The sequence below is a fragment of the Nyctereutes procyonoides genome, unplaced genomic scaffold (assembly GCF_905146905.1).
Source record: "Nyctereutes procyonoides isolate TBG_1078 unplaced genomic scaffold, NYPRO_anot_genome, whole genome shotgun sequence".
Taxonomy (NCBI): domain Eukaryota; kingdom Metazoa; phylum Chordata; class Mammalia; order Carnivora; family Canidae; genus Nyctereutes; species Nyctereutes procyonoides.
The window spans coordinates 32,762,809-32,783,591 of NW_026575120.1; the positions used below are offsets into that span (position 1 = coordinate 32,762,809).

Genomic DNA, 20,783 nt, shown 5'->3' on the forward strand with positions numbered 1-20,783 from the left:
CCAATTTAAGTCAAGGTGATTCTTTTTTTAAATTTTTATTTATTCATGAGAGACACAGCGAGAGAGAGGCAGAGACACAGGCAGAGGAAGAAGCAGGCTCCATGCAGGGAGCCTGATGTGTAGGACTCGATCTTGGATCCCAGAATTACGCCCTGAGCTAAATAAAGGCAGACAGATGCTCAACCGCTGAGCCACCCAGGAGTCCCAGTCAAAGTGATTTCTTTCAAAAAGTATGGAAGAGGGCAGCCCGGGTGGCTCAGCAGTTTCAGCTATAATTTTGATTCTATAATTTTTACCCCTAGAGCTATAAACTATTAAGATTGTATTAATAATAGCTAAGTATATGCAGTTCTTTTTATATTGGTATTCATTAGTTGATAAAATCATATTCTTCATATTTAGAATGTTTAAATGTTCTGAGTGACCCATTGGCAACAAATTGTGTCTCATCATGATAGCAGCCTTTTTTGAACTTATGTACATAACTTTTTTAAACAATGTTATGATAGGTATGTCACTAAAGAGTTACTTGTAGTTCTAATTTATAGTGTTCCTTTAATTGTCTTACACATCTCTGAAATTTAAATCCTTTATCTACAGCAGATTTTGTGCCTAATTAAAACCCTTTATAATATGTGACTTGGTCATGCCAGCCTCCCCTAAGCTTTGAGCATGTTATACTTGGTCTATTTCAAGGTGTTTAAACTGACTTTGTGTTACACGGCTTATAGCAGGTAATATTTTTGCACTGTAATGAAACAAATGAAAAGTACATGTGGATATTTTGCCTTTTTAGGAGAAGTGCTGTCATAAATCCATTGATAAATGTTCATTTACTATAAATTTTGTCTCATAGTTTTATCACTATTCTCTTTTATGTACACTGAGTTTCTATGGGAATATTGCCTGGCATTGTAATATAAGACCATATAGAAATCTGTTAAAATTCTGAGTGTAGTGCCACTGATTTATATAATTCAACTGGGAAGTGATAGTCAAATGAGAAAAAAATTCTTTGCCATGACTACATTTTCTTATCTGTAGATAACTTCCTACTCCTTTGTTGCCAACTGACAAATTTAAGATTGATTTTAAAATGTAATGAGATTTAGAAATGTGTTTAAAATTTAAAAATAAACCAGTAAATAAAAAACAATTTTTTAATCCCTCTGTGAACTTGAGGAAATGTAACCAAGAATGAAAGATGAAGAAATGACAAGCAAGTACATAGTTACACAAGGTGGGATTCTAACTATGGTATTGAAAAGGATAATGATAAAAATGTCACTAAGTGCCTGTTATGTATCAGGTACAGTGCTAAGAATTTGCCTATATTAGCTCATCTAATCCTTACGATCTCCCTGTGAAATTTATTTTTTTTATTTTTTATTTTTTATTTTTTAATTTAATTTATTATTTTTATTTATTTATTTTTATTTGTTTGTTTGTTTGTTTCTTTATTAATGATAGTCACACACAGAGAGAGAGGCAGAGACACAGGCAGAGGGAGAAGCAGGCTCCATGCACCGGGAGCCCGACGTGGGATTCGATCCCGGGTCTCCAGGATCGCGCCCTGGGCCAAAGGCAGGCGCCAAACCGCTGCGCCACCCAGGGATCCCCTGCCTGTGAAATTTATATTACTGTCCTTCTTTTGCAAATGACAAAGCTGAGAGATCTGTAATCTGTCCAGGTCACAGTGGTGCAGCCAGAGTTTTAAAACTCAAATTAGGCTGAGTCCCAAGCCACCCTCAGTTGTGCTGTATATTCCCCATGAGACAACTGTAGTTTCCTAGTGCCCATAGTACTAGTCATTACTATTTATTGAGTTTTAAGTATGTGCTAAGAAATGTGAAGAGTGCTTTAATAAGGGTTATCATGTGTCCTGTTAAGAAACAGATGCTGTAAGATTGAATGCTATGTGAAGTTATAGTTTGAAAATGAATACATCTCATCTCAGATTATGGAAAATTTTCTCTTTCTGGAGAGAAAGAAGAAATGACAGAGATAAAAATAACACAGAATTTTTTCCAGGTTGGGAAGTCATTTCTGTAGAGTTATTGAATGGTGATGTACCATGTTTTAGTCTCCTTGGAGCCTGTTCTTTTTCAAGAGTCAGGTATCCTAGTTAGGGGATCTCAGCCATGGTGGGCAAGTCTGTATGGTTTATGGTATATTTTGGAAAAATTGGTGTGCATTCATATGTGCCTTATATTTATAGAATTAATAAAAAGATTAGAAATCAGGAAGGATGTAAATTTAATAGTACATTGTACTTTTTCTCACTTCTTTTTTTCTAAAAATAGATACTCTCTTTTTTTAGGTCTCGATCACATAGCAAGAATCCCAAAAGGTAAGTGTTACACAAAATATAAGTAGTGAAGTTAGGTTTTTTCAGAGGTAGTTTTTATAGATTAAGTATCTTTTAAAAATGAATGAGAATTACTAGGTTAGTACTCCATTCTTTTGTAGTTCAAGTTTGGGTATTATGGTTTAAGATGAAATTGGTTGGGGCAGCCTGGGTGGCTCAGCAGTTTAGTGCCTGCCTTCATCCCAGGACATGATCCTGGAGATCCTGGGATCGAGTACTGCTTTGGGCTCCCTGCATGGAGCCTGCTTCTCCCTCTGCCTGTGTCTCTGCTTCTCTCCTTCTCTCTCTTTCTGTGTCTCATGAATAAATAAACCTTAAAAAAAAAAAAGATGAAATTAGTTAGAAGATACTCATGAACTACAACTTAATTTTATTAGAGTAAAATTATATACAGTACCCTGGAGTTAAAGCTAAAAGCACTGGGGCTCTGGCTGGCTCAGTTGGAGCATGTGACTTCCTGATCTTGGGGTTGTGAGTTCAATCCCCATGTTGGGTATAGAGCCTACTGGGGAAAGTGCAGGTTAAATATACTACAGAATTTATTTTAAAAATCATTTTGGGGGGGGATCCCTGGGTGGCGCAGCGGTTTGGCGCCTGCCTTTGGCCCAGGGCGCGATCCTGGAGACCCGGGATCGAATCCCACGTCGGGCTCCCGGTGCATGGAGCCTGCTTCTCCCTCTGCCTGTGTCTCTGCCTCTCTCTCTCTCTCTTCTCTGTGTGACTATCATAAATAAATAAAAATTTAAAAAAATAAAAATAAAAATCATTTTGGGTGGTTAAGTGTCAGAAATACAGGTCGAAGAGGTTAAAAATGTTGAAAATATAAGGTTAAATAGCTGAATACATTTTTTTAAAGATTTTATTTATAGAGCAAGTGAGAGAGTGAACATGGGGGTGAGTAGGAGGTGGGGCTGAGGGAGAGGGAGAAGCAGACACCACTGAGCAGCAGGGAGCCCAGCTCTGCCAGATGCCTAGCTGACTGAGCTACCCAGGCACCCCTAGTTGAATACATTTTTGAAAGGAGTGGGTTATTGAAGGGAAACTAAAATTTTTATTAGTTTATATCTTTATTTTCACTTTATATAAGTTTATTATTACTTATCCCTTTGTACAGAGATGACCATAAACTTTAAAGAGTGCTTAAATCCTTAAAGAGGATAAGAAAACACTTTCTGTTGACTTTTGGAACTAAAATTTTAGGGCTTTTAGAAGGCTTTAGTATTTACTAGCTGCTGACAGTTTTTTGCTGAGGAAGGTGGGAAAAACATGGTTTATCTCATTTTTAACTTTTCATGTGTAGTTCGCATGAGTCCATCCCCACGTAGAACGCCCTTTCTTATTGTCAGAATCTAAGTACTCTTAAGTTTAAAGAGTAACTATTTCTCGAGAACTTTTCTCTGTAAACTAGAGCATTTGTTGTTATAAAAGAAAAACCTGCCCAGTTGTGTCGGCCAATTTATGTTGTTTCTGAAATCTAGGATGAGAAGTGGAAACATTAATTGGTGATACTATTCTTGTTTACTGGTTGATCAATGCAAATTAGTCCTTTTGTTGAAAAAAAAAAAAGATACTTAAACTGTGTACATAGAACATCTTCAGATACTGAGGCTAGGAATTTATTTTCTACCGTTCCATTCCCAGCCACTTTTCTTATGATTACAATAGTCTCTTTGCTGTCTCTTAATTTCTGGACTTGTCCAATCCCCTTCATTACCTCTGTTTTTCACAAATCAGCTTGAATGAACCCTTTAAAAAGTGAAGTAAATTATATCAACCCTCTGTTCAAATTCTCCAAAGGTTTTCCATTTCACTTAGGGAAAGTGGAAATCCTCACTATAGCTTTTAAAAGTAGAGTGATCAGTCTAAGAGTGGGGTGGTAGGTACCAGTTTATATTTTGTGTCAACATATTTAATAGCTTCCCCCTGCCCTTCATATAATTTATCATTGAGAGGGCATCCTGGTTTGCATTAAAAGGTATGTGGTCATCCTGCCTGTAAGACCCCTGATTTATTCCTGGTGCTCACTTCATTTTAGGCAAACAGGTATTTTTAGGTTCTCTAGCATTCTGAACTTTCTTCAACCTCAGGGCCTTTGCTCCTGTGTTCCCTCTATCTCAAGCACCTTATTTTGAGATGGCTGATTAGCTGATTACCTTAGTTCATCTTTGTTAAATGCCATTTTACCAGAAAAGCCTTTTCTACCTATTTTTTTTCTACCTATTCTTTATAAAAGATGACCACTTCATTTCTCTGTTGACCTTAACCTTTTTATTTTTATTTATTTTTTTTAAAGATTTTACTTATTTATCCATGAGAGAACCTGAGAAAGGCAGAGACACAGGCAGAAGGAGAAGCAGGCTCCGCACAGGGATCCTTATGTGGGACTCAATCCCAGGATCATGCCCTGGGCCGAAGGCAGACGCTCAACTGCTGAGCCACCCAGGCGTCCCACCTTTTCCTTTTTAATGTATTCTTTTTTCACTAGCTCACATTTCTTTGTTGACTTCTTTTTGGAGTATAATCTCCATGAGGTTAAGGACTTCACTTCATTTGCTGCTCAGTCTTCCTATACCTAGAACAGTGAATGTGCACTCAGTAATACTTTCATTCTTTTTTAAAGATTTTATTTACTTATTTGAGAGCAGAGGCAGAAGGAGAGGGAGAAGCAGACTCCCTGCTGAGCAGGGAAAGCGGCTTGGGGCTTGATCCCAGGACTCTGGATCATGACCTGAGCTAAAGGCAGATGCTTAATCAATTGAGTCACTCAGACCCCCTAAATTCTACTTACTTATTTTTTTTGTTCGTTAATTCGTTCGTTCATTCATTCGAGACACAGGGAGAGAGACAGGCAGAGGGAGAAGCAGGCTCCATGCAGGGACCCTGACGTGGGACTTGATCCTGGGTCTCCAGGACCACGCCCTGGGCTGAAGGTGGCGCTAAACCGCTGAGCCATGCAGCTGCCCCCTAAATTCCTTTTAAATGAATAATTGTCTAGAATTTTTTTAAAAGATAGAATTATGGGGATCCCTAGGTGGCGCAGTGGTTTGGCGCCTGCCTTTGGCCCAGGGCGCGATCCTGGAGACCCGGGATCGAATCCCACGTCAGGCTCCTGGTGCATGGAGCCTGCTTCTCCCTCTACCTGTGTCTCTGCCTGTCTCTCTCTCTGTGTGACTATCATAAATAAATAAAAATTAAAAAAAAAGATAGAATTATGCATTGAAAGACATAGGTTCATTATAATAGCTCAAAATGAGTAACAAAATTCCATTTAACAAAACTTCATGTTGACATAAGTTGGATGCTTTTAAACTTCACTTAACAAAATCATTACTTGCACAGCCCGGGGGGCTCAGCAGTTTAGCACAGCCTTCAGCCCAGGGCGTAATCCTGGGGACCCGGGATCAAGTCCCATGTCGGGCTCCCTGCATGGGGCCTGCTTCTCCTTCTGTCTGTGTCTCTGCCTCTCTCTGTGTGTTTCTCTCTCTCATGAATAAATAAATAAAATCTTTAAAAAAAATTATTACTTGAAAATAGTTTGTAAATTGTATCACCTGAATAATATGCTTTTGAATTTATCAAATTATGAGAAAACACCATATTCATAAGGTGATGAAATTTTTAATAGCTTTATCGAGGTATTATTTACATACCATAAGTTCACCCATTTAAAGTGTATAAGTCTGTCATTTTTAGGGGATCCCTGGGTGACTCAGTGGTTTAGCGCCTGCCTTTGGCCCAGGGCGTGACCATAGAGTCTTGGGATTGGGTCCTGCATCGGGCTCCCTGCGTGGAGCCTGCTTCTCTTTCTGCCTGTGTCTCTGCCTCTCTCTATATGTCTCTCATGAATAACTAAATAAATAAAAATCTTTAAAAAAACATGTTTAGTGAATGTAAGTGAATTTAGTGAATATAAGTGAAAAAGTTGTGCAATTGTAAAAGTTTAGATCATTGCCGTCACTCTTAAAATGATCCTTAAAACAACATTCCATACCTTTCTTCCTATTTGTTTTCTCTCAGATGTTTTATGTCCTCTGCATGTCCCATTCCAGCCCTCACCCCACACATCAAAGTGTTTTTCTCTTGGCTTCTTCAAAACCGTTTTCCTTTACTGTACTTGTAAATACTTTTTTTCTCATTTCAAATAAAGTTCTCTAAAATGATTTATGTGTGTTAGTTTTTTTCCTCCCAAAATTAAGTACTGCTTTAATAGAGAACTGTCTTACTGTGTTATTATACTGTGACTAAGCATATTGCGGCATTCAAACTTACTTTGATGGTCCTATAACCTTTTTAATTCAGACTTAGTGATTTATCCTAGATAATATTCTCCTTCCTGCCTCTCCTCACTTTTATCCGTGTCCATCAGATACATACTTTGTTACTAAAGTATACCAAAAATCTTAAAAGTTTAAATGAAATGCATATTCATAAATCATCTAGAGAATACAATCCCTGTCATGTAGTAGTGCTGTGGATGTGTGGATTGTTTTCTTAATTTTTGTGATTTTTTTTTTTTTAAGATTTTATTTATTCATGAGAGACACACAGAGAGGCAGAGACACAGGCAGAGGGAGAAGCAGGCTCCATGCAGGGAGCCTGATGTGGGACTTTGATCCCAGGACTCCAGGATCACACCCTGGGCCAAAGGCAGGCGCCAAACCACTGAGCCACCCAAGGATCCCATTTTTATGATATTCTTGATTTAAATCTGTACAATATTGAATGACTCTGAAATTAGTGTTTTTTTATTTTGAAATTCTAGTATGTAGTTACTATGTCAGCATCTTATTTTGGTGTAGATTTAGCCAACTAGAAATAGAAATGGCATTAAGTCAGGATGTTGAGAAATCATTTGTCTTAAAAGAAGAGGCTTTAAGTAAAGGAGAAATGCATTGCTGAGAAAGTTAAAAAGTAAAGCAAATGTTTTTTGTAGGTCCAGGTCCAGAGAGCATCGCAGACATCGGTCTCGCTCCATGTCACGGGAACGGAAGAGGAGAACTCGATCCAAATCTCGGGAGAAACGCCATCGCCACAGATCCCGTTCTAGCAGCCGAAGCCGCAGCCGCAGCCACCAGCGAAGTGGGCACAGTTCTAGAGACAGGAGCAGAGAGCGATCCAGGAGGAGGTACTGAGGTGTCCATAAAAGGATATGGAACTACCTTTATGGTTTAGAGTTGGAATACTATTGGTTTGAAACTTGCATCTGGTCACATGTACACATTTGTGAGTGTATAACATTTTTTTCCCTGATTATATGGGTAGTTAAAGAATACACTTAGGAGCCAGAGTAAGAAATTGGAACCAATATGTGCTGCAGAGGTTATTGCTTTTTCTCTGCTCAGTGTATTTTGGGAAAAAAAAAGTACTTTGTGGGCAATTTTAGGTACCAGTACTCCGTTTTTTCAGTGTGTATTGGCGGATTGGGAGTTCTGAGAAGTCCTTTCATTTAAAGAGTTTAGCTTTTTTTGACTTACTGTTTTCCAAACCTCTTGAGCTGGTGCACTTTTTCAGAGCAGACACATTCTGGTATATTGTTTTATCTGCAGTATAGGTATGCATTGCTATATATAGTTAGCTTGGTGGGGTGGATTCAGAATTTGAGATTAGACTTTCTTGGCATGAAAACTTGAAAGGTGCAAGGAGGGCAGATCTAGACTGTGGTGTGTTGAAGGACCTGAATGTCAGGACAAAGGATTGGAATGTGGTAGAGCCTTAGCACTCACAAGCTCCCAAAACTTCTCAGGTCACAAGATGGTCCTTAAGCCAGGTTATTTCTATGGAACATGAACCATGCTTATAATTGCTTTTTTCATGTCAATTCTTCTTGAGCATATATGTAATAAACCTTTTTTGAGTGCCTAGCACCTACTAGTCTTAAATTTTCTATCACTTACTCTCCATAAAGCCCATGGTAGAATTCACAGAGTCTTTGGGGGAGGGGGTGGAGGAGAGGGAAGCCTTTCCTTAAAACCACTCATAGGTGGAGTTGTTGAATAGGCTTTCACTAAATATTTTCTTCCTTATATTTTTGCCTTGTTCCAGGTAGTTCTTTTCCCTCCTCCCCCAGCTTTATTGAGGTATGATTAACAAAATTAAAAGATATTTAATGTATACATTGTAGTGATTTGAGATGTGTGTGTGTGTATATATATACACACACACACACACACACATTATGAGAGGGGTCCCACCAGTGGTTAATTAACACATCCTTCACCTCAGGTGTTTATCCTTTTTTTTTTTTTTTTTTTGGTGAGAACATTTGTTCTACTCTTGTTAGCAAACTAGTTCAAGTAACATTAATCAGTAAGAATTATATACTTGCTTCTATACTAGGCCTAGTAAAAAAATAACCCAAGAAGTATACCATAGTTGAGCAACTTTATTCAAGTTAGAACATAAGACTAACATCTTTTAACATATAAAGTGCTACTGTGTACATCCAGAGTAATACAAGAGTTTAGATGAGGGAAATACCAGAGAAATAAAAATGGCTTCAGCTAGTAGGTTAAACCAGGTAGTAAAAAGATATTTGAGATGGACTGAATATCACAGATCAATGTAGAAATTTTCCCCTGTGGTTTACCTGAACTGTATATTTTAAGAGTCACCCTACTGGTTGATGGAAGGCCTAGAGAGTTTGTTTTGTGAACCTGCCCACTGGTCATTGTTTCTGGTATCTGTGAACTCTTAAATGTCTTTATTAAATGGGGGTGGGGATGGAAGGGAGGGGCATGTCTCCTCACCGGGGATTGTGTTATCCTAGTCCCTAATGATTCCTGCATTTTTGAAGTTGTATAGGACAGTTTTTCATTATACTACATGACACCCTTAATATTTTCAGCATGTTCATAAACAGGTTTATTTTTGTATAACTATTAAAAGTTTTTGCTTTTCTCAAGAGCACTTCTAATCTCGGCAACTTATTCTCTTTCAAAGCAATCTTCTGTGTTTTTACCAAAAATTAGCAGCCAATTGCTATATATTTGAGTTTAAATTTCAAGGTAAAGGTCCAAGTTACAAGTCTTACTACTATATGCTTTTCCCCAACTGTGAAATACTGGTCTGATATAATTCTGTTGGTGACATTTCCTTGGCAACAGCTATCTTAATAAATGAGGACTTACTTGCATTTTTCTACTTCCTGGTCTGTTCAAACACCTAGTGCAGACTTGAGAGACTACTTGGGTTCAGTGGCCTTTGGCCAAGGATCATTATCCTGTCCTTCCCCATCTTTGAAGTACCTATGTTATCAGGATTAGTGGTAATTTGATTGACATAGTGTAAGTAAACTGCTTATGGATAGGATGTTGTAATCTCTCACAAAATCCTAGTTGATGCTCATCTCATGGTTATTTTCCAGTTAGTACTGACCTGAGACTTACCTGCAACTGTGTCTTTAATTCTTAGGCATCATCTCTCTCCATATTCCATTCTTAGAAAGATTTTGGAGAGGATTAGTATAACCAGATATGCACTGTGACCCCCCCCCCATCTTTTTAAAAATCATGCTTATTAAAAAACAAGTAGAATACTCAAAGTTGACAATTTTGGTTTAATCTATACTCAGTTTTAGAAATAAAGTTGAGAAAGTTTTTTCCTGCCTTAGAAGTTCAAAGTATTACTTGACCCGTGTTCAGAATTAGGATCTGAGGCCTGGTTAAGTGAGATGATTATATAAAAAGTACTATGTCACCTTTAAGAACCAAATAAATGTACTATATATTACAGATTCAGATTCATTCTAGATGTTGAAAGTATAGATTTTATATTCTGATCCCATAATATCCTTTGCTTTTCCTTCTGATTGAATCTCTGATATGAGCTTGTTATCACTTACCTTTCTTAATGAAATTGAGTATGGGAATGGAGAGATGATATGAAGAAACCATTATGGTTAATCAGGATATAGGATGATCATCTTTCTGTGTCTTCCATTCTTATTTTGGTTGAATAAGCTCACTCAGGAAGAATAAAGAAGATTGCAAAAATAATAAAGGGTTATTTATTTAAAGCCATGTCATTGATTAGTTCTCTTATCCAAGTCAAGTATTGGCGAACTGTTGCCTGCAGGCCAATCTGGCCTCATAACCTGTTCTTTGAATAGCTAGGGAGCTATGGGTGGTTTTTTACATTGTTAAAGGGTTGATAAAAAGAAAAGGAAGAAGAATACCCCCTAAAATAATTGAATCTCTGGCCAGACAGCAAAGAGAAAAAGGTCTGCTGACCCCCCCCCCATTCTATATCCTTAATTTCCACCCAATTTGGAACCTCTATTTTGTTTTTTAAAAAATTAGTTAACACTTTGATTTTTAAAGGTATTGTCTCTATACTATTTTTATATCAAATGTTTGCCATTAATTGGAAAACCTTTATGATTGCCTCAGAAAATGAGAATATCCTCCATTAAGTCATTATTTTAGCTTATGGTTTCTGACCCTTAGCTATTTGTTTTCACCCATCTCCCTTGTCAGAATGGGTAGGTAGTGAGTGCTCTTTTCGGTCAGAAAACTGGCTCCTCTTGTCTTTTCTTGGATGTATTCTTCTGTATAACTTCAGCTATCAGTACCTTAATATTTATCCGATTCTTTCATTTGGATATTGGGTTTCCCAACACATTTTGCTCCTCAAATTAATATTTTTCAGATCCTCAAAAGAAAGATTCAGAGACCAAGACTTAGCATCACGTGACAGAGACAGGAATTCAAGAGACAGATCACCTCGTGACAGAGATCGAAAAGATAAGAAGCGGTCCTATGAGAGCGCTAATGGCAGATCAGAAGACAGGAGGAGCTCTGAAGAGCGCGAAGCAGGGGAGATATAATTAGCTGTGTACATATCCTCAATCCTTAAGCTTCCTATGGAGTTACATACTATTGTTTAGTTTACAGCTGTTGGGGGTAACAGTGAGAAGTTCCAGACTCCGATCCAAATAGGCTAGATGCACAGTATCTAACTTGATCTGAACTGAACTTGTTTCCCTGATGAAGCCTAAAAACTACATCCATAGTTTCTGGTGAACCTGTAATGCGATTCTGAAAGTACAGTTTTATATAATAAGATGCCGATATCTTTATTCTTTCTAGTAGGAGTGATAGTGAACGAATTGTGTTGCTTGCCTTGGGATTTTTTGAACATTTGTAAAATGCTGTCTTCCTTTCTAGTCCACAAACAACAGCTTTCAGAATTTTTCTTTTTATTCTTCTTCCTCTGACTTTTGTATCCCCTAATACCTCCACCCTCTAATTATAAGAGAAAGTGGGAGCAGGGAAGCAATATAACTTCTGTTCTAAGGTTCTGTTCTCATTTATTACTAGCTGATTACAGAGCATTTATACTGGAAAGTGCTGGAGAAATTTAAATACTGAGAGGTTTTGTTTTGTTTTAAGGTGCCTATTTAGAGTTGGAAGTTGAACAGCTGTTGCATTACATACTTTGCTTTTTTATTGAAATTTTGAAATCAAACATGTCTTGATTTTTCTGTTCTATTGCTATGTTCAGGATGTTTTGGAAAGGGGGGTGGGGGCAGGGACTCTTTCATAAGCACTTGTTTTATTTTGTGTGTGTGGAGTATAAAGGTTACAACCTTATTGTAAAAAATAATAAAATGAAACAATCACCACCACCGTCATTAAACTGTAACTTGTCTAGTAAATTGTCACTAGAACTATTTGCTGTGGGCATTTCTTCTATTCTGTTATATCATTATTAGTGCCTTACCGTGCAAGGCACCAAAGGAAATAAAACATATACTTGCCAAGATGAACTGTTGGTCCACTTGGGCCCCCTAGCCTCTTCAAGACTGTAACAATTGCTGTGGAGAAGGACTAGACCTGCAAAAGCAATGGAGTTTTTTTGGGCTTTTTTTTTTTTCATTCAGCAAACATGGTGTGATAACACTTTCTCCACTGAAGAGCTATGTACTTACTAGTCATTTTATACCAGTGATTTTAAACAGTAGTTGTTAGGTATCACACTTGTGATTCTAGAAAATCTAGTAACAAATATTTAGTGTCTGTGTTACAGTAAACTAACCTCCCCTCACCTTCCAAGAGTTGTCTTTGGTCCCGAGTGTGACAAATTAATATGACTCACGTACGTGGGCCACAGAGGTAAACTAATTCTGAGTGGCAAATTTACATCTAAAAGGACACTCACTAAGTTTACTAAGTTGTGCATCAATAACTGAAGGTTTCTTGCCATATTTAGTTCCACACACTCATCTGAGACCCATCTCCCTTAGTGCCCCACTTTCTTTTAATCTTGGTTTCTGAAAAATTATTTTGTATCTACTTTGGATGTAATACCTTGGGGTATGGAGTAAGATCAAACAGGTTGAGCTGGTATGTGCAAGAAGACTGACCAAACTCTAAAACATTGGGAAATGTTTTAGCATTAAGTGAAGCTTATACTTCTCTGCCTAATTGTATAAATGTTTATTAGCTGTTAATGCAGTTCTCATTTGTAGGTAGTACAGGCTACATGACCATCTACAGGTCAGCAGTAGCCAGTGAAGGACATCACTTGGGGTTAGGCTACCATGTTAGATAACTTCAGCTGCCTGGCTCTCTAACAATCCCATCTTAAAAATCCTTTTATTTTTTATTTTTATTTTTTTTTAAAGATTTTATTTATTTATTCATGATAGTCACACAGAGACAGAGAGGCAGAGACACAGGCAGAGGGAGAAGCAGGCTCCATGCAGGGAGCCCGACGTGGGACTCGATCCCGGGTCTCCAGGATCGTGCCCCGGGCCAAAGGCAGGCGCCAAACTGCTGCACCACCCAGGGATCCCATCTTAAAAATCCTTTTAGAACAATTTTGTTGCTTAGGTACTTCTAGTATTTGGAATGAACAATCTACATTTTTAATCATTCTTAAGCCAGGGCAGCTACTCTGAATTAGAATAACCCTAAAATCTCATTATCCTTTAGAAGGTCAGTACCACATCCTCCATACTGAGAAGGACCTTAAGACTAAAATAACAATCAAACCTGTCTATATACTATTTACACACAGTTTTATACAGGGCAACTTATTGACAGAGGCAATTGGGTGGGTGGATAGATGATCCAGGGCACTGAGCAGCTTTCTACCCCTCTTTTCTAAGCCATATTTTCAGCTATCTGGACCTTAATCCTCCCAATTTTTTTGGAGCAAGGAACACGATGGTGAGGTCATAGTTATCTAAAGTGTGGAGGGGAAAGATGGCAGCAGAAGACCCTAGGCTTGCCTCATCCCACAAATAGAACTATTCAGTTATCCTAGATACCTCAGAAATCAACCTCAAGACTGGCGGAATAAATCCCACGACTAAAACCAAAGGTAGGAGACATAGAGATGGAGTTTGGGGAGAAATGGATCCTGCCTGCTGCAGAGAGGAGGGAGCCCAGGTTATGCAGAAGGTTGAGAGAGACAAAAGAACATGGAACGCAAAAGGAAAACCTTTTCTCAGAACCATTGGTTTGGAAAACTCAATTTCTTGAGTTCTTGGAACCAGTAAGACTTAAAGCCAGAAGTTGTGTTAGCAGGTGGGGCTCTGAGGGAGTTCAGTCTGGAGACATTGCAGCTTCTCTTGGAAAGAAGGCAGACAACCTGAGGACAGACACTGTGGAAATGGCGATCCGAAGAGTTTGAACCGGTGGAACCCAGCAGGGAGATTATTTTATCTTCTCACAGTGTGACCGAAGACAGCATTCACAGAGCTATCTCTCCATGAGCAGAGAAGCTGGCTGGCCCTTGCCCGCTCACACCCCTCAGTATAAACACCTGCAGGAACCAGTGCAGCACCTACACTGATTGCCTAACTTGCCCCACACCCCTGTGCTTCAGTAGAACTGTTCTTCTCAATCAAGCCTGCTTTAGTCCAAGTGGAGCGGGCCCCCCTTATCCAGAAGACCAGCACAACCCCCTGTCCGTACCATGTCTCCCAACCAGTTTTACAGGGCCTCATTTCCAGTGAAGGTGGTGACAAGTTTCATCTCACAAGCTGATCAAAGCACACCTAAAACTCGCCAACCAAAACATTCAGGCCAGGGGCCAAACACTGCCCACAGCAGGCAAAGAGAACTTCTGCAGACAAAGGGCCCAAGGGGAAGAGGAGCCATAACACAAAAGTACAAAACACAGCACACAGCACTGTGTGAAGCACCAGGCCCTGGGCACTACATGAATTCTTTATAAGGTCATTACTTTCAGGAGTAAGAGACATAATTGGCAAACCCAGAGAACCAGGCAGGGACTTAGAGAAAATGAGAAGGCAGATGAATTTATCCCAAATCAAAGAAGGCAAGGTCATGACCAAAGACCTCTAAGTGTAAAAGAAGTAACATGCCTGATGAAGAATTTAAACCAGGGATCATAAGGATATTCACTGGGATTGAGCTGGAAGACATCAGTGAGACCCTTAACACAGGAGTTAAAAAAGAATAAAAGATGAGCGCAATAAATGAGATTAGAAGCATGCATGATTTAATGAACAGGCTGGAAAAAGAGCAACAAATCAATGATTTCAAGTAATAGCTGAACAAGAGAGAAATTTTACAAAACAAATTCTACAAGACTTAGGGAACTCCTTGTCTCCATCAAATGTAATAACATTCATATTATAGAAGTCCCAGAAGAAGAGACAGGGGTGCCTGGGTGGTTCAGTGGTTGATTGTCTGCCTTTGGCTGAGGGTGTGATCCCAGGGTCCTGGGATCGAGTCCTGCACTGGGCTCCCCGTGGGGAGCCTGCTTCCCTTTGCCTATGTCTCAGCCTCTCTCATGAATAAATAAAATCTTTTAAAAGAGAGAGAGAGAAGGGGACACAAAACTTGTAGCTGAAAAATTTCCTACTCTGGGGAAGGAATCAGACATCTAGTTGCAGGAGACACACAAAACACCCATCAAAATCAACAGAAGCTGGCCAACACCAAGACATTGTAATTAAATTTGCAAAATATACTGATAAAATCTTAAAAGCACCAAGACAAAATAAATCTGTTACTTACAAGGGAAAACCCATAGGCTATCAGGTTTTTCATCAGTCAGTCTCCAAGCTGGAAGGGAAGGCATGATCTGCTCCCAAGTGCTAAAAGGGGAAAATGCAGCCATCAATACTCTATGCAGCAAAGCTAGCATTCAAAATGAGAAATAAAGCATTTCCCAGACAAAAATTAAGGTTCATGACCATTAAACCAACTGTGCAAGAAATACTAAAGGAGACTCTTCATAGATCTAAAGTAACTGTGGAGGTAGGAAACAAAAGCGTGAAAGTGACTTTCTATTAAAATCTTTCAAGGAACTCACAAAATAAAAGATGCAAAATATGACAACATATACTAAAATGTGGGGCAGGATAGGAGTCTAGCATGGGTTCAAACAGGCAGCCATCAACTTAATATGTATTAGACTGCTATATGCAAAAGAGGTTATATGCAACCCTAATGGTAACCATAAATCATAATATAAATATGCAAAGGAGAAATTCAGACTGCTCAAGAAAACCAGCAAAGCATGAAAAAAAAAAAGGCATCAGAGGAAATCCCATAAACCACCACAAAACAATAAAGTGAGAATAAATGCTTGTCAATAATTACTTTGAATATAAATGGACTAAATGCTCCAATCATAAGACATAGGGTGACTGGATAAAAAAAAAAACAAAAAACAAGACCCATCCAAATGTTGCCTACAAGAGACTTAAAAAAATTTTAAGATTTTACTTTTAAGTAATCTCCACACCCAACAGTGGGCTTAAACTGACAACCCCAAGATCAGGAGTTTCATGCTCCACCGACTGAGCCAGCCACGTGCCCCAAGAGACTCTTAGACCTAAAGACACCTGCAGGTTCAAAGTTAGGGGATGGGGGATCCGGTGTGCATAGGTGCTAGGAGTACACAGCTCCAGGTCCAGTCTGGGCAGTGTACAAGTCGCTGCGGCTCAAAGAGGCATGGCCAAACTGCTTGAATATCTGCGTTTCAGTTTCTGTGCTTACTGAAAGTTTTAATTCATCATGGATAATCTGTCATCAGAAGAAATTCAGCTCAGAGCCCACCAAGTTATTGATGAGTTTCTGGAAAGTACCAGGAGAATCCTGGGTTTAGCTATTGAGTCTTAGGATACAGGAATCAAGATTATCACTATGCTGGATGAACAAGGGGAACTAAACCGCATAGAAGGCATGAACCAAATAAAGATAACGAGAGAAGCAGAGAAGACTTTAATGGAACTCTACAAGGCAACATGGGTAGATGGTGGAGACAACTCCTCTAGTAATTGAAGAATATTAGTAATGAATATATTCTAGTAATTGAATATATAAGCAGCCAGCCAAGCGACAATCAGCCTCAACAACCAACCTCTGGAGCAGCTGGTGGTGGATACATTACTTATAACTAATGATGCCAGAGAAGATGAGATGGAAGAGAACCTGACTCAAATGGGCAGTATCTTAGGAAACCTAAAAAACATGGTCCTGAATTAGTCAATGAGATTGACGCTCAAAATGAACATGTAGACTGGATCACAGAAAAGGCTGACACCAACAAATACTGTCTTGATGTTGCCAATGCCAGAGCCAAAGAAACTCACTGACAGCTAAAGCTGCTGCTGTATTTCTTTATCCTGTATTCACTTCTGTAGCGCCTCCTTCAAAGTCATTACCTTTACAGAGTTTGACAGTTTGGTTTCATGCTCTTCTAAATCAGGAGACAATGTGCAAGAAGGGCCAGGAGTACTGATCCGCTATTTTTTTAGATTCCCTTTCCCTTGAAGGTATACTACTGCCCAGGCTTCCTTGTAATATATTTTTTTTCTTGGTTCGTATTCTTCTTCCACATTTACGTTAGCAGGTTCTTTTGTTTTCAAGATTTTGAAGCATTGCCAAAGACAGCCATGAAGAAGGAGGCTGGAGGCAGGGGTGGAGTGCGAAGAGAGGCAAGAAATAAGAGGTTGTTACCTCAGTAAACAAGTAAACAGTAAAAAAAGTAAAGTTCCTGCAGGCCACAAAGCAAAAGTTGCATAGCCACAGTAAAGATCTAGTTGGGTTTGGGTTTTTGTTTTTTTTTTTTTTTAAGATTGTATTTATTCATGAGAGACACAGAGAGAGGGAGAGGGGCAGAGACACAGGCAGAGGGAGAGGCAGACTCCATGCAAGGAGCCTGATGCGGGACTCAATCCCAGGACTCCAGGATCTCGCCCTGAGCTGAAGGCAGGCGCTAAACCACTGAGCCACCCAGGGACTCCCAAGTTTAGTTTTTAATTTAAGTTGCAGTTATTGCCAATTTAGGCTAATACTTGGTTTCAGAACTCATTTTCGTTATAGGTCACAACCTTTGCTCCAAAAAGAATTTTCTCAAAGTGAGCTCAGTTTCTGAATTTTGGTGATTTGTGTATGTACATAGTAATCCCATTTCATATTGCACCATATAGGAACACTTTCTATAAATGAACGGCTTTTTTCTATTCACAATAGTAGTATCATGGTCCTATTACATGCCTATTAGCCTGGTAAATTTGTCAGTCTTTGAAGAAAAAAAATATGTAAATATGTATTGTAACATGAGAGCTTATAAAGCAGGGCTTAACATTTTTTGGAAAAGTTTGACAAAGTATACTGTGTGAATTCAGATTTACCTCAATGCCAAGAATTATGTTTAGACAGGAAAAAAGAAACTTGTTTTGATCTCAGGTAGAAAAATAGGTTGCTTTGAGTTTTTGTCTAGAATTTACTCCGTTTAACTAAAAGTGATTTGGAAAATTATGCCTTTGGTTTAATTATTAATGATTTCATTATCATTCAATTAGCCTTGTAGATTGAATTATGTCCAGAATCACATTTATTTAGATCCTGAACAGTGTTTTAAGAATCTCATTGGTACTTGTCACCTTTATTTAAGAACTAGTGTCTGCACACTTCACAGCTATTGATGTGGGTTCACTTGACCAATAACCATTGCCTGATCTTTACCATTAAATTTTAGAACTTAAAAAAAAAAATGGAGAGAATGGAGAAACATTTATCATTCAAGTGGATGTCAAAAGAAAGCAGGAGTAGCAATATTTATATTGGACAAACTGGACTTTAAAACAAAGACTGATAAACGAATTCAGTAAAGTCACAGGACATAAAAATCAGCATACAGAAATCTGTTACATTTCTGTACACCTACAACAAAGAAGCAGAAAGAGAAGGAATCTCATTTATATTTGTACCAAAAATAGTAAGATACCTAGGAATAAACAACCAAAGAGGTGAAAGACTCTCAAAACCATAAAATACCAATAAAAGAAATTGAGGCTAACACAAAGAAATGGAGAGACATTCCATGCCTATAGATTGGAACAAATATTGTTAAAATGCCTATATTACCCAAAGCAATGTACACATTTAATGCAATCCCTATCAAAATACCAACAGCATTTTTCATGAAACTAGAACAAACAATGCTAAAATTTGTATAGAACCACAAAAGACCTTGAATAGCCAAAACAGTCATAAGAAAAAGCCAGAAGCATCAGAATTCCGGACTTTGAGTTGTATTAGAAAGTTGTAGTAATCAAACAGTATGGTGCTGGCATAAAAATAGACATATAGATCAATAGAATAGAAAACCCAGATGTAAGCCCACAATTATATGGTCAGTTAATCTTCGACAAAGGAGGCAAGGATATCCAATGGAGAAAAAAACATCCTTTCAACAGATGGTGTTGGGAAAACTAGAGAGCAACATGCAAAATAATGAAACTGGACCACATTCTTATATCTTACAGAAAAACTCAAAATCCATTAAAGACCTAAATGTGAGACATGAAACCATAAAAAGCCTAGCAGAGACTACAGGCAGTAATCTCTCTGACATTGGCCATAGCAGTGTTTATCTAGAGAGGTCTCCTGAGGCAAAGAAAAACAAAAAAATAAACTATTGAGACTACATCAAAATTAAAAGCTGCACAGCCAAGGAAACAGAACAAAAAGACTACTGAATGGGAGAAGATATTTGCAAATGACCTGTCCAGTAAGGTGTTAGTATCCAAAATGTATAAATAACTTACTTAACTCCACACCCCAAAAATAAATAATCCAATTTAAAAATGGGCAAAAGACATGAACAGGCATTTCTTCAAAGACCATTTCTCTCCAAAGATGGCCAGCAGACACATGAAAAGATGCTGAACATCACTCATTATCAAGGAAATGCAAGTCACAACTACAAGGAGATGTCACCTCACACCTGTCAGAATGGGTAAAGTCAACAACACAGGAAACAAGTGTTGGTGAGGGTGTGGAGAAAAAGGAATCCTCTTGCACTGTTGATAGGAATGCAGACTGATGCACTGTGGAAAAGTGCACTGAATGGAAGTTCCTCAAGAAGTTAAAAATAAAACTATCCCAGGATCCAGCAGTCGCACTGCTGTGTATTTTCCCAGAGAATACAAGTACACTAACTCAAATGGACACATGTAGCCAGTGCCTATTGGGAGCATTATGTACTACATTGGCCAAATTATGGAAACAGCCCAGGTGTCCATAGATTGGCAGATCAAGATGTGATACAATGGAATAGTACTCAGCCATAAAAAATAATGAAATCTTGCCATTTGCAACAACATGGATGGATCCAGAGTATAATGCTAATAAGCAAGTTAAGTCAGTCCAGGACGAGTACCATATGATTTCACTCATGTAGAATTTAAGGAAAAACAAGCAACAGGATAAACGGGATAGGGCAGCGTGGGGGTGGGGTGAGGGTAGGGGGTAGGGGTGACAAACCAAGAAATAGACTTATAACTGTAGAGAACAAACTGATGGTTACCAGAAGGGGGGTGGGGAATGGTTTGAATAGGTGATGGGGTTAAGGAGTACCCTTGTGAGAAGCACCAGGTGATGTATCGGCATGTTGAGTCACTATGTTATACACCTGAAACTGATATTATGTTGTATGTTGACTGGAATTTTAAGATTTACTTACCTTAGAGTGAGTAGGGATGGAGGGGCAGAGAGAAAAGGAGACTCTTAAGCAGATTCCTTAATGAGTGCAGAGCCCGATAAGGAGCTCGACCTCGCAACCCTGAGATCACCACCTGAGCCGAAACCAAGAGTCAGACACCTAACTGACTGCACCACCCAGGTGCCCCTGGAATTTTTTGTTTAAGATTTACATATTTTAGAGACAGCATGCATAGGAGGGAGGGGGAGAGGGAGAGAAAGACTCTGCAAGCCGACTCCACACTGAGCCCAGAGCCAGAAGTGGGGCTCTATTTCACAACTCTGAGATCATGTTCCAGGCCAAAACCAAGAGTCAAATGCTCAACTGAGCCACCCAGGCACCCCATGTTAACTTCAATTTAAATTTAATTTAAATTTAAAAAGTGTCACCACCTGTGTGCCAGTAGGTAGCACAAGATAGAAGGCCAAAGATGGAGTCAGTG

General features: G+C 38.7%; 2 protein-coding genes and 1 pseudogene across 8 annotated transcripts in view; 2 read left to right on the top strand and 1 right to left on the bottom strand.

The window, feature by feature from the left end:
* The window catches only part of LUC7L2 (LUC7 like 2, pre-mRNA splicing factor), a 62,389-nt gene extending 50,351 nt beyond the window's left edge, over positions 1 to 12,038 (top strand). For all 7 annotated transcript variants that reach the window (XM_055335173.1, XM_055335174.1, XM_055335180.1 and 4 more), the window contains 3 exons: positions 2,321 to 2,350; positions 7,302 to 7,493; positions 11,015 to 12,038. In XM_055335173.1, coding sequence (XP_055191148.1) covers positions 2,321 to 2,350; positions 7,302 to 7,493; positions 11,015 to 11,192 — 400 coding nt within the window. In that variant the 3' untranslated portion in view covers positions 11,193 to 12,038. The remainder of the gene's footprint in view (positions 1 to 2,320; positions 2,351 to 7,301; positions 7,494 to 11,014) is intronic.
* Positions 12,039 to 12,082: 44 nt separating this feature from the next.
* KLRG2 (killer cell lectin like receptor G2) overlaps positions 12,083 to 20,783 on the bottom strand; it is a 36,986-nt gene continuing 28,285 nt past the window's right edge. Inside the window, exons 7-8 of the mRNA XM_055335171.1 lie at positions 15,361 to 15,440; positions 12,083 to 12,201 (exon numbers count right to left, since the gene is read on the bottom strand). Of these exons, the coding sequence (XP_055191146.1) occupies positions 15,393 to 15,440 (48 nt within the window). The 3' untranslated portion in view covers positions 12,083 to 12,201; positions 15,361 to 15,392. The remainder of the gene's footprint in view (positions 12,202 to 15,360; positions 15,441 to 20,783) is intronic.
* On the top strand, positions 15,387 to 20,101 carry LOC129515937 (synaptosomal-associated protein 23-like; annotated as a pseudogene).